The 12,931-nt window shown below is 39.9% G+C and overlaps 1 protein-coding gene across 1 annotated transcript in view; it reads left to right on the forward strand.

Annotated features, from left to right (window-relative positions):
* Positions 1–9,302, forward strand: part of NOA1 (nitric oxide associated 1) — a 10,931-nt gene extending 1,629 nt beyond the window's left edge. The window contains exons 2-8 of the mRNA XM_010859640.1: positions 1–299; positions 1,216–1,380; positions 2,001–2,206; positions 4,835–4,966; positions 5,964–6,080; positions 8,593–8,713; positions 8,990–9,302. Coding sequence (XP_010857942.1) covers positions 1–299; positions 1,216–1,380; positions 2,001–2,206; positions 4,835–4,966; positions 5,964–6,080; positions 8,593–8,713; positions 8,990–9,186 — 1,237 coding nt within the window. The 3' untranslated portion in view covers positions 9,187–9,302. The remainder of the gene's footprint in view (positions 300–1,215; positions 1,381–2,000; positions 2,207–4,834; positions 4,967–5,963; positions 6,081–8,592; positions 8,714–8,989) is intronic.
* Positions 9,303–12,931: the final 3,629 nt, after the last annotated feature.

Raw genomic sequence — 12,931 nt, forward strand, 5'->3', positions numbered from 1 at the left:
CCGAAGAGCTCAACGTTCCAGTGGGGACCGGCCACGGGGTGGGGAGGACAACGCGAATCTTCCGTCGAAGTCCAGCACGGTGCTCAGAGACGTGCGGCTCATCAGCGCCAAGACAGGCTATGGAGTTGAGGAGTTGATCTCCGCGCTCCAGCGCTCCTGGCGCTACCGGGGCGACGTCTACCTGGTTGGCTCAACCAACGCTGGCAAGTCCACTCTTTTCAATACGCTTCTGGAGTCCGATTATTGCATCGCCAAGGGCGCTGAAGCTATCGACAGGGCCACCATCTCTCCTTGGCCTGGTGAGCGTCCTCTTCGTTTTCTGAAAAGCTGGTCGTCTGATCGTGATTCACTCTCCTAGTCATGTATTCTTCCTTAATGTCCATCAGGGGCTGGTGGGAGGCTTCCCTTTAAAAATTCTCTACCTACTTTGTTCACATTTCTCTTCCGTGGCAGCTTAGTGCTTGCAAATTCAGTATATGTTGTAGTAACTTTTCAATAGAAATAGAAATACTCAATGGAGTATTCCTATGTTCAAGCCACCGTTCTAAGCACTTCAGGTGAACCAGAGGACAATGTTTGCTCTCTTGAAGGTTTCCCTTGTAGCTTTAGTCATTTGTAAGTTTCTCCAGAAAGTCCTTTGATTTTTGTGGAGAAAAGCCTCCTTCCATCCCTCAGTCTTACTCTTCATATCTTGAGTTTACTCATGAGATTCTATAGGTTTAACATATGAATAATTCACTGATGCAATATGTTGTGTGGCTTCGCTGAAAATAAGTCAACTTTTATTTTCAGTCAAGAAACATCTGAAGTAATTACAGAATGAATCCTTCTGTGACCTGTTTTTATGTAACAGTTGGCAAAATGAACTACTTCATTTGTTCCTTTGAAACCAGTGTTTAACTTGGCTTGGTAAATTGTATTCTCTGTCTTGGACTTTGGGAGACTTATATACAGAAATGCTTTTATATCTGTTAGTAGTATGCAGAAGATGGAAAGAGATCAGGCCTATAGATTTGGCGTTCAGATCCTAGTTGAGCCTGTGAGCCAGTCTTTGAGCCTATTGCCTTATCTGTAAAGTAAGAATAATTTTGTAGAGGGTTGTCATGAAAGTTAAGAGAAATAATCACAGTCCTCAAGATGGTACAGGTCCTCTTAAATGTTTTATTCCATTTTCCTGTACAATGTTTATAACAGTGTATGTATTTGGTATTTCAGGTACTACATTAAACCTTCTGAAGTTTCCTATTTGTAACCCAACTCCTTACAGAATGTTTCAAAGGCAAAAAAGGCTTAAAAGAGATGCAACTGAAGCAGAAGAAGATCTTAGTCAACAAGAACAAAATAAACTGAATCTCTTAAAAAAGCATGGTTATTTAGTAGGTAAGTGTCTTCTATAGGAAAACGAGTGTAACTGTATGCTAAAATTTTTTGTTGAGCATCTTGAAATACAGCTCTCTAGGGCTAGCCAGTTTTTTATGGGAAGAGACACTCCCTCTTTTTAGAACATAGAGACCTTTTAGAGGCAAGGCTGCTGTTTGGAAGTCCAGAATTCATTGCACTGGGAAAATTGAGATGGTAGATACTTGAAGAAATCCAGGAAAGGAAATGTGAATAACTGCCTATCTGGCTACTGTTAGAAGTAGAACCATGTGCACTAAGATGCCAGCCCCCTCCTTGCAGACCATACAAGTTGTTGAACTGTAACAGCTTTAAATTGGATTGTCCCCCTTTCCTTAGTATCTCTTTCCAACCTTAATTTACGAAAAACTGATTTCCAACACTCTTCCCCTCCACCGAATGTGCACAGCCAGCCACACTCATTTCCTCATTACAAGAGTCTGACTCTGGCTGCATTTAGAAACAGAGAAAAAGTATCACTGTAGTCTCACTTCCTTCCAAACACCACAGTTAGTCTTAGTAACTTGTTTGAAGCAAACAGAAAAATTAGGAGTCAAAAGCTTTAAAGGAGTGACTACTAACTTCAATATAACTTGTTCTAGGAAGGGTTGGAAGAACATTCTCATATTCAGAAGCACAGAAGGATAAAGCTGCCTTTGAATTTGATGCCGATTCATTTGCCTTTGATATGGGAAATGAACCTGTTCTGGCTGCAGATAAATCCACCAAACGAGTAGAACTGACCCCAGAAGATGTGAAAGATGCCCACTGGTTTTATGACACCCCTGGAATTACAAAGGAAAATTGTGTATGTATTTCATATCTTTTAGAAACATTAACTTTCAAGTGCAGGAGTACTATTTTAATCAGCAGATGAAAAAAAGACATCCTTTCATTTTAGACTCAGTTCTGATTCATTCATCAGACTGTTTCCTTGGTGAATCTATATGCCATTTGGTAGGCATCACTTCTGACAACCTGTTTCTATCTTTGTGATTTTTACCTTAGAGAAATATTTACAGAATCCTAGATTTTAAGGTTGGAAGAAATCATAAATGTCACTGCAGTTCAGCCACCTGTCCCATACTTGAATTCCCTCCATAACATATTCACCAAGAGGTGCACTCACTTTGAACTGAAGGAGGGACTCACCCTCAGCTAAAGCAGTGTCACCTCATGTCCCAAGGTCACCCATTTGATCTTTGACCTGCTCTTTATATTGAGCTGGGCAGTCTCCCTGTACATACTTTGTACTTATTGTTCCCCAAAGGTGTATGGAATAAATGTAATGCCTCCGTCCCTCTGCCAGACATTGAAATGTTTTAAAGTATAATGTCCTTTCTTTCTTACTCTACGCTTTTCTTCTCTGTCATTAATTCATCCTACGAACATGGGGACTGTGCTGACATAATCCAGATGATTTGTCTTCATTTCCTGGAGCTATTCTGAGAATAGGCTATAAACACATGACACTTTCCAGCATGAGTTCTAATTTGTTTTTGTTCTTGAAAAAGTGATACAAAGTACTAAATTTCTTAAGTAGGTGCCCCCTCAGATGAACCTAATTTAGAATAGGATCAACTCATTGTTTATGTCCAGCCTTTACTCCCTTAGCAATTCAGAACTTCACAGAGTAAAGAAAAAGCCAAGGAGTACAAGAATTTGGTAAGATTTAAATCAAAATCTGACTTTAAAAATTTGAGAAAGTAAAAAAAATTGGCTAAAAATCTTTTGCAAGCTTGTTTCTTAAAAATAAAAAGAAAATTTTTTAAAATGTAATATCTACGAAGATTTGAAAGAAAATAATGTAAGGGGTGGCAAGTAGTTTTCTTTAGTATTTGTGTTTGAAAAAGCACATGTAGGAAAGAAATATTTTAACACTTTTAGCAGAGACCCTAATACTTCCATTTCACAATAGAGTTCCTTGCTTCAGCTTAGGAAACTGGCTCCCACTACTATTGAACATTACTACTGCTATCACTTTAACTTTACCCACTCATCTTTAACTTTTAGGCTCAGTTAGGGCAATGACATGGAGAAGGCAATGGCACCCCACTCCAGTACTCTCGCCTGGAAACTCCCATGGACGGAGGAGCCTGGTAGGCTGCAGTCCATGGGGTTGCTAAGAGTCGGACACGACTGAGCGACTTCACTTTCATGCATTGGAGAAGGAAATGGCAGCCCACTTCAGTGTTCTTGTCTGGAGAATCCCAGAGACAGGGGAGCCTGGTGCGCTGCCATCTATGGGGTCGCACAGAGTCGGACGCAACTGAAGCGACTTAGCAGCAACAGCAGGGCAATGACATGACTGAAGCAACTTAGCAGCAGCAGCAGGTCAGGGATAGCAATTCCTTTAGTCAGGTATACCCTCTTGTCAATTGGTCAAAAAGGCAAGAATTTGCTAACTACTATAGCCAGCACTGAGACCCTCAAGTTTTTAGATACAAAAGTTCTCTCAGGCAGTTTGATTCTCTGTCAGTTTATTGATATATTTATTTAATGCCTTGAACCAGTGTTTCCCAAACTAAAGCAAGGAACTCTGTTGTAAAATGGAAGTATGAGGGTCTTTGCTAAAAGGGTTAGAGTAATTCTCTCCTGCCAGGAGCTTTAAATGTGCTTTTCAAACACAAGTACTGAAGAAAACTACTTGCCACCCCCTTACATATTTTCGTTCAAGTCTCCCTAGATATTACTTTTTTTTTAAATTTTCTTCTTACTTTTCTTTAAGAAACAAGTCCACAAAAAGCCATTTTTTTACTTTCTCAAATTTTTTTAGTCAGATTTTGATTTTAGTCTCACCAGAATCTTGTACTTCCTGGCTTTTCTTTTCCATTTTCTCTAGTCTACTTAGGAATCTTCATCCTCAGAAGTCACAGGATCCATACCTTTGTGTTGTTGTTGTTGTTGTTGTTTTTGCTGAGTATTTGTAGGAAATAAGGAAAGTGAATACTGGAATTTAGCAAAGATTCTTCAAGCTTTTTACTTGAGCCTAGAATGGGGTGATCACTCTCACTTAATGCATGCGTAGCTGCCACGAGGACAAAACACAGCACATTACCTTACCATTACCTGAGAATTGCTGCTCCCTAGAAGCCTTGACAAGAGAACATATTTTTCTATCCTGGAATTGAATCATCAATGTGTTCAGATCACACAAAATTTGATAGAATTCAGAGGATGCTGTTGTTTCATATACCTGTATACTGCCATTACTTAAGATTAAGTTGTGAAACAAGAGTAGAGCCAACTATAAATTGATTCCATGAGACAGAAAGAAGCTATGAATTTTATGTGCAGCAAATTCTGGAATACATACTTTGATGTATTGTGAAGCCTAGAATATATAATCATAACTTTTTATCTTACAGGTAAAGCACGATACAGCATATGTTCATTGAAAGTAATTCTCAAAAAAAATCTGCACTTTGCTTTACAGATTTTAAGTCTTCTAACAGAAAAAGAAGTAAATATTGTATTGCCAACACATTCCATTATTCCAAGAACTTTTATGCTAAAACCAGGAATGGTTCTATTTTTGGGTGCCTTAGGCCGCATAGATTTTCTGAAGGTAAGAAAAGTCTGTACCATTAAAAAATGACTTTATTTTTGGGATTTACTTTAAGCAAGCAGATATTATCAAGACTAGCAAAATGTTGATAACTAGGTCATGACTGTTGGGGTTGATATCCTTTTATGTCTGTGTTTTTAAATGTCTGTAATATAAACCTGGGATAATGAAATAGTGGGAAAAAGTCATAGGTCTTAAAAAAATTGTCTTCAAAAAACAGCTCAATGTCCCATACAGCTTGACATTAAAAAGATAGTTTCCCTCTCCTGTGGTATTATTTTCTGTGGAAATCAGAGGGCATACGTTTAGGGGCAGGGTTAATATGGCATTAAATTAATTCCACACTCTATATCTGATGACACGTACACTTTTATACATGTATTTTTTTGGTTTGGTATTCATTTACATAGCATCATTTAGAGATTTTAAAGCATCTATAGAACTGCTCCCCATTTTTGCCAAAGTGAGCAGAAAAATGGAAAATGAAAGATGGATATGCACACTCAGTGCAACCTGTGGCCATTGCCTTAGCACACATCTTGGGTTTCTGTTTGTTTATAATTTGTTGAAAATTTGGCCTTACATACTTGAAACATTACATACATTTTTAGAGACCATACAATATTAACATTTTTTAAACCAAATTTTATACAGGGACAATTAAAGCAGATGGTATATTCATTTGTTTTTCATAAAAATAGACATTTAAGTATCCACAAAGTGTATATAAGGTATCATAGGTTTATTTACATGGGTGTAAGTGCATTGCTTCTGCCATGTTTTTCCTACCTTCCTCTTTTTTTTTTTGGCCACACCACATAGCATGCAGGACCTTGGTTCCCCGAACAGGGCTTGAACCCAGGCCACTGCAGTGGAAGCACAGAGCGCTCAGGACTGGACTGCCAGGGAATTCCCCAGATTTTTTAAATTGTACCTTGTAATGTGCTGGTTTTCTAAGTTTTCATTGTACAGATAAGTTCTTTCTTCCTTTCTTAAGGGAAATCAGTCAGCTTGGTTTACAGTTGTGGCTTCCAACTTCCTTCCTGTTCACATTACTTCATTGGACAAGGCAGATACTATGTATCAGAAGCACGCAGGTCATACGCTACTGAAGGTGAGCCAACATGATTTGATGGTTGAATAGTTAGGTTAATACACCCTGGTAGTCCCACAGCCCTGATAAAAAGCCTTTGTTGGACAGAAGCATCTTTGTTACATCATCAGCTAGCTCTCCCTGACCTTGTTCACCTTGAGGATTTTGGGTATAAAGTGAGATGGGCTCTGATAAGAAAGGGGATGTTGGATTGGACTGATCCCAGGATACTGACAGAGCTGGGTTTTCTCTGGGTGACACTGTCCAGTATGGTAGCCACATGTGGCTATTTCAATAAGTTAATTAAAATTAAATAAACTTTAAAATTTAGTTCTTTACTTGCACTAGCCACTTTTTAACTGCCCAGTGGTCACATCATTTCAAAAAGTTGCGCTGGATAATGTGAGTGAGGAGACATTGGATTTTCTCACAACTGGGTGATGCTCCTGGCATGTAGTGGGTGGAGGCCAGAGATGATGCTAAACATAATGTGTGCACAGGACAGCCCCTCACAACAGGGAATTCTCTGGTCCACATGTGAGTAGTGCTGAGTTTAGAAGCCCTTGTCTGGGTAGAAAAGCTCTTCTCCCAGATTCTTAACCACAGATACTTAGAGACTATCGTATGTCTTCTCTCCTGCTTACTTGATCCTTCCTTTGACCTGTTAAGCAGTGTGTGAAAATTTCTCTGATCTTTCAGAAACAAAACTAAACTCAAGTGTCCCACTCCTTCCTCTTCTTTACAATCAAGCTGACTCCTGCTCCTCACCTCCCATCCTCTGCAGTCCCTGCTGTGCCCTTTTTGTGCCACTGAAATTATTCCAAGTTCTCTAGAAACCAAATGGGGCCTATTTATAGTTCTTTAACCAGACCTGAATACACACTGTTGGCTAGCCTGTAGTGTATGATGGTTAAGATCACTGGAGCTAGGCTGGGTTCAAATCCTACTCTGCTCCACCACTTAGTGAAGCTGTGTGACTTTAGGCGAGTTTCCTTTACCTCTGTCTGTTGTGACCACACCGTGAGGTTGTGGAGAAGATCCAGTGCCAGGGCACCGCTGTCACTGCTGTGTAAGTGTCTGTGGCGATGAGGAGGGGGTTGGGACATAGCTCCTGCAAAAATACCAGGTGCATCCAATGCAGATGTGATTTACATTAATGAACGCTCATACAACTAAAAATAGGTCAAAACGCACACCTGCCCTTCAACCAGGATAAAACCAACCTGACTTCAGAAGCAAATGCTTCTTTCTCTCTGGACTAAAAAAGCCAGAGTGAAATTAAGACTCCATTGAAATAACTGGCCTAAAGTTGATGCTCCAGACACATGTAGGATTTGAGGGGAAGGCTCCACCTTCATGCATCTGTGTAGTCTTCAGGGTGGACTCACTGATACTTCTCAAAGCGACACCAGGCTTCTCTCCCCTCGTAATACAGTTTCTTGGGCTGCTCTGTGCCTCTGCCTTGCCTTCTGGTTTTCATTCATCTCCCAAGTCAAAGTCAATCCTACCTCCTAATCATCAATGAGACCAGCCTCACAGTCCAAACTGTAGCCTGCTTTCTGAGATTATGAGGTATAATCTAGACTCCAGTTTTATTGTCTTCCTCCCACCCCCACCCCACTACAGCTGTAGTTCTCAACCAGGTTGATTCTTACCACAAGGCAACATTTGGCAAAGCCTGGAGACAGTTTTGGTTTTCACAACTTACTGGATGCCGAGTAGAGGCTGCTAAAAATTGTGCAATGCACAAGACAGCCTCCTCCAACAAAAAATTATTTGGCTCAAAAGGTCAATAGTGCTGAGGTTGATAAATCCTGCACTGTACAGGTTTTTCCAAAATATAAAGCAGGTCCCAGTATTCTTTTTCATTCTTTTTTCTTTCCTGCTTATGATTCCTTGTTAGTTCCACATTACTGAGAAGTCGAAACTGAAAGCCTCATCACTAATACACACACATAACACACTCAGCACAGTTAAACTACAATTCTCTGAACTCATCATCTTTTTTCCAATTTTTGTGTCTGTACGTTACTCAGAATACCTTTCAACACTGAGTAACTTTAATCTATTTTTCAAAATTCTGCTCATTAATGGTTTTATTTGACCAAGCCACATTCATTATTCCTTTCACAACCATAGTACTTAATAAATTGCCTCTCATTGCATATCTTACCTTTTATTTACTTGCTATTTCCACCTTCTGATCTCCTCGGGAGCAGGGACCATACTGTAACGTCTGTGTTTGTGTTCTTAGTGATAAACACAGAGAAATCCATTAATAAATAGGTAAATTATCCTTTTATTTCCAATAATGGAAACACCTGTAAACATAAAGCTGATGTTAACCATTATCCATGTACCCTTGGTTTCTAATGAGGCAGGGATTAACCTGTGTGTCCAGACAGGCCTGTTAGTTTAATGGTTTTATTTTTGATACCTGTACAATATTATCTTATCAGTGCCTTACTTAATATTAGAGTTATCAGGGGTTTCATTTGAATTTCCAAATAACTTTATCTCCTCCCAATGGAAGGTACCAGTGGGTGGAGAAGAAAGAATGGCAGGATTTCCTCCTCTTGTTGCTGAAGACATCACGTTAGATGAAGGACTTGGGGAATCTGAAGCAGTGGCTGACATCAAGTTCTCCTCTGCAGGTAATTTTACACCAAGCACAAGAGTTTATCATATTTTTATACAGATTTGCCTTAACTGACATAAGCCAAATATTTTAAGAAATACATGCTAGATTATCCATAAGATGCAACCTGCTCTGAAAATGAATCTGTACATTTTCACAAATGTATTGATGCTTTTTAAAAAAAATAGTGAGGCAGCAGTAGCCTCCCTGGGGTCTCCATCTGGAGCTGTGTTTGGTGTTTTTAATAGGATGGTTGCTAACACCGTCTGTGTTTTTTCATGTGCCTGCATAGGTTGGGTAGCAGTGACACCGCAGTTTAAGGACACACTGACCCTCCGAGGCTATACACCTCAAGGGACAGTCCTGACAGTCCGGCGCCCTCTCTTGCCACATATAGTTAACATCAAAGGAAAGCGCATCAAGGGAAGTGTGGCGTATAAAACCAAAAGGCCTCCTGCTCTTATGTACAATCTGCAGAAGAAAAGATAGATACGTGAAGCTGACCTGTTCACATTGAAGATGAACTATATAGAACATTCTGTGTGCATCGCACCGCATTTTATTAAATACTGCTGTAATAAAGCCCCCTAACCCTTTTTAAACTACCAAGGACCGTGCCTCTTTTTAATGAACTGAGTTTGTAAACACGTTATTTTTTTTAGTAGGGTACATACATGTATGTATCTGTGATTCAAACATACCTAAAAGAGAGTTCTGCTACATTGTTTTCTCCCACTAGTATTTGAGACCAGATGGCACTTCTCATTTAGAAAAAAGCAGCTTAGCAGTTGGCTTAGGAGAAAATGGCAGAAAGTTAATTTCTCCAAAATATGCTATCTTAAATCAGAGAGGTGAGTAAGCGGCTGCACTTCACGTAGTCAGCCAAGTACCCAACTGGGGAACACACCATGGCTTCCATCTCTGGGTCTAAGGTGGTTGCTCAAGTTGTCATCCTTTCACAGCAATGGGAAGAAGAGAAGAGTGTGAAGAGCATGCAGCTACCGTACTGAAATGAAGGGAAGAGCTGGAAGTTGCCCACATCACAGTGTCCAGTGGTCAATGTTTCCATGGCCACACCCTGCCATGAGGAAGCTGGAGGATGTAAACGGAAATGCAGAGTCAGATTTTTATTACTTAGGGGAAGCAGCAGTGAAAGAAATCTTGAAAACAAGTAGAAATTTCCCTTACCTAATCTAAAAGTGCCTGAAAATCTTAGAAAAGGATTTATGTTATATCCTTTTGGAATCTGAGATCTATTCTGCAAGGATCAGAGCACTTCAACTATTTTATCAACATTTGTCTGTAAACACTGTACATAAAACATTACACCAGTCAGAAGTGTTTACCTTCAAGTATTTCTAGTCGATTGAGTGGCCCTATAGCTGTGGACAATGAATTGGCAAGTCAAGTCCCAGGTCCCATGATGAGATGAATGCTGTGAAGTTAATTGGCCTGAAACAGATCCCTGAACTTCCTGTAGACTTAGGGTTAGCATTAACTTTTTAATAGTCCTGTATTCTCTGACAACATATACACTCGAGCCCCCTCTCCCCTCTCACTAAGTAGGTCATTATAGGATAAATGGTCAGTATTTTAAAATGCAACTTGTAGGGCTTTTTGGTAGCTCAGTGATAAAGAATCTGCCTGCCAATGCAGGAAACACGGGTTCAATCCCTGATCCGGGAAAATCCCACGTGCTGTGGAGCAACTAAGTCTGTGTGCCTCAACTACTGAGCCTGTGCTCTAGATACACTGTGCAGCAACTACTGAAGCCCACGCAGCCTAGAGCCCGTGTTCCATAAGAGATGCCAGCACAGTGAGACACCCATGCACTGCAACTAGAGAGTAGGCCCTGCTACCCCCAACTAGAGAAAAGCCAGCTTCACCAACAAAGACCCAGCACAGCCAAAAATAAAAAGTTTAAAAAACTACTTGTAAAAACCGTAGGTCTCACTTTCATTATGTTTCAAAGTGAATACTATTGGCATCTTGGGGAAAGTGGTTCTATATGTGTATCCTTCATCCCCAAATGCCAAATGCCACTAGCAGCACCCCTGCCCCATTCCTCACTGTGACAGTGGAGAACCCTGACATTTCTAGACCCACCCTCTAGAGGGCGGTAGCTCCCCAAGTTAAGAAAATGGTAGCTGATTTCTAGTTTATTTTGGAGAAAATGAAATAGTTTCATAAATTAAAACTGTGACCATTATATTTGTGTACTGTTTGCAGTTTGGAGCTTAGGCCTGAAATCTTTAGATTAAAAAGAATATGGTAAACGTGCACTTATGGAAAAATATAGAACCCAAAAACTGATGCTGTATTTACCCTGAAAACTTAAGTATTTTAGAAAGCAGAACATTTCTCCCTCATCTTTTCTTTAGGCTTTCAGACGTCTCTACTAGCAGAGACTTCATTTTTAAATATTCAGAGTTAATATTCTCAGGATTCTCTTACCTCTAAAATTAAATGGTTATGTTTTCACTAAGGCATATCTAAAAATGTTCCAAGGTACTTTGCTAGCAGTTTTAAACAGTGCAATTTACTAAGTTTCAGTTTCCCTGGTTTTAATCTCTTTGGGTCTTCATTTTCTCATCTATAAAATGAGGGAATTACACTATATATTTCTCAGTCCTAACTTTATAGGATTCTCAGCAAAAACAGGCAGGGAAGCCAAGAAAGCGTGGTTACAAGACCTCAGATGAAAAAAGCCCTCTGAGCATAGACAGTAGAGACTGGTGCTAGCTTTTGTTATTAATTTACATCACATTCTGCCATCTTTGCTACTTTCTACTTCTGCATTCCAGTCCCCTATAATGAAAAGGATATATTTTTTGGGTGTTAGTTCTAAAAGGTCTTGTAGGTCTTCATACAGCTCAACTTCAGCTTCTTCAGCGTTACTGGTTGGGGCATAGACTTGGATTACTGTGATACTGAATGGAAAAGTAGGAAGTCAAAAAAAGTAGGAAGTCAAGAAACACCTGGAGTTAACAGGCAAATTTGGCCTTGGAATACGCAATGAAGCAGGGCAAAGCCTAATAGAGTTTTGCCAATAAAATGCACTATTCATAGCAAACACCCTCTTCCAACAACACAAGAGAAGACTCTACACATGGACATCACCAGATGGTCAATACTGAAATCAGATTATATTCTTTGCAACCAAAGATGGAGAAGCTCTATACAGTCAACAACAAGACCAGGAGCTGACTGTGGCTCAGATCATGAACTCATTACCAAATTCAGACTTAAATTGAAGAAAGTAGGGAAAACCACTAGACCATTCAGGTATGACCTAAATCAAATCCCTAATGATTCTACAGTGGAAGTGAGAAATAGATTTAAGGGACTAGATCTGATAGATAGGGTGCCTGATGAACTATGGAATGAGGTTCATGACATTGTACAGGAGACAGGGATCAAGACCATCCCCATGGAAAAGAAATGCAAAACAGCAAACTGGCTGTCTGGGGAGGCCTTACAAATAACTGTGAAAAGAAGAAAAGCGAAAAGCAAAGGAGAAAAGGAAAGATATAAGCATCTGAATGCAGAGTTCCAAAGAATAGCAAGAAGAGATAAGAAAGCCTTCCTCAGCGATCAATGCAAAGAAATAGAGGAAAACAACAGAATGGGAAAGACTAGAGATCTCTTCAAGAGAATTAGAGATACCAAGGGAACATTTCATGCAAAGATGGGCTCGATAAAGGATAGAAATGGTATGGACCTAACAGAAGCAGAAGATATTAAGAAGAGGTGGCAAGAATACACAGAAGAACTGTACAAAAAGATCTTTACGACCCAGATAATCACGATGGTGTGATCACTCATCTAGAGCCAGACATCCTGGAATGTGAAGTCAAGTGGGCCTTAGAAAGCATCACTACGAACAAAGCTAGTGGAGGTGATGGAATTCCAGTTGAGCTATTTCAAATCCTAAAAGATGATGCTGTGAAAGTGCTGCACTCAATATGCCAGCAAATTTAGAAAACTCAGCAGTGGCCACAGGACTGGAAAAGGTCAGTTTTCATTCCAATCCCAAAGAAAGGCAATGCCAAAGAATGCTCAAACTACTGCACAATTGCACTCATCTCACATGCTAGTAAAGTAATGCTCAAAATTCTCCAAGCCAGGCTTCAGCAATACGTGAACTGTGAACTTCCTGATGTTCAAGCTGGTTTTAGAAAAGGCAGAGGAACCAGAGATCAAATTGCCAACATCCACTGGATCATGGAAAAAG

This window comes from Bison bison, unplaced genomic scaffold (assembly GCF_000754665.1).
Source record: "Bison bison bison isolate TAMUID 2011002044 unplaced genomic scaffold, Bison_UMD1.0 scf7180017864458, whole genome shotgun sequence".
Classification (NCBI taxonomy): domain Eukaryota; kingdom Metazoa; phylum Chordata; class Mammalia; order Artiodactyla; family Bovidae; genus Bison; species Bison bison.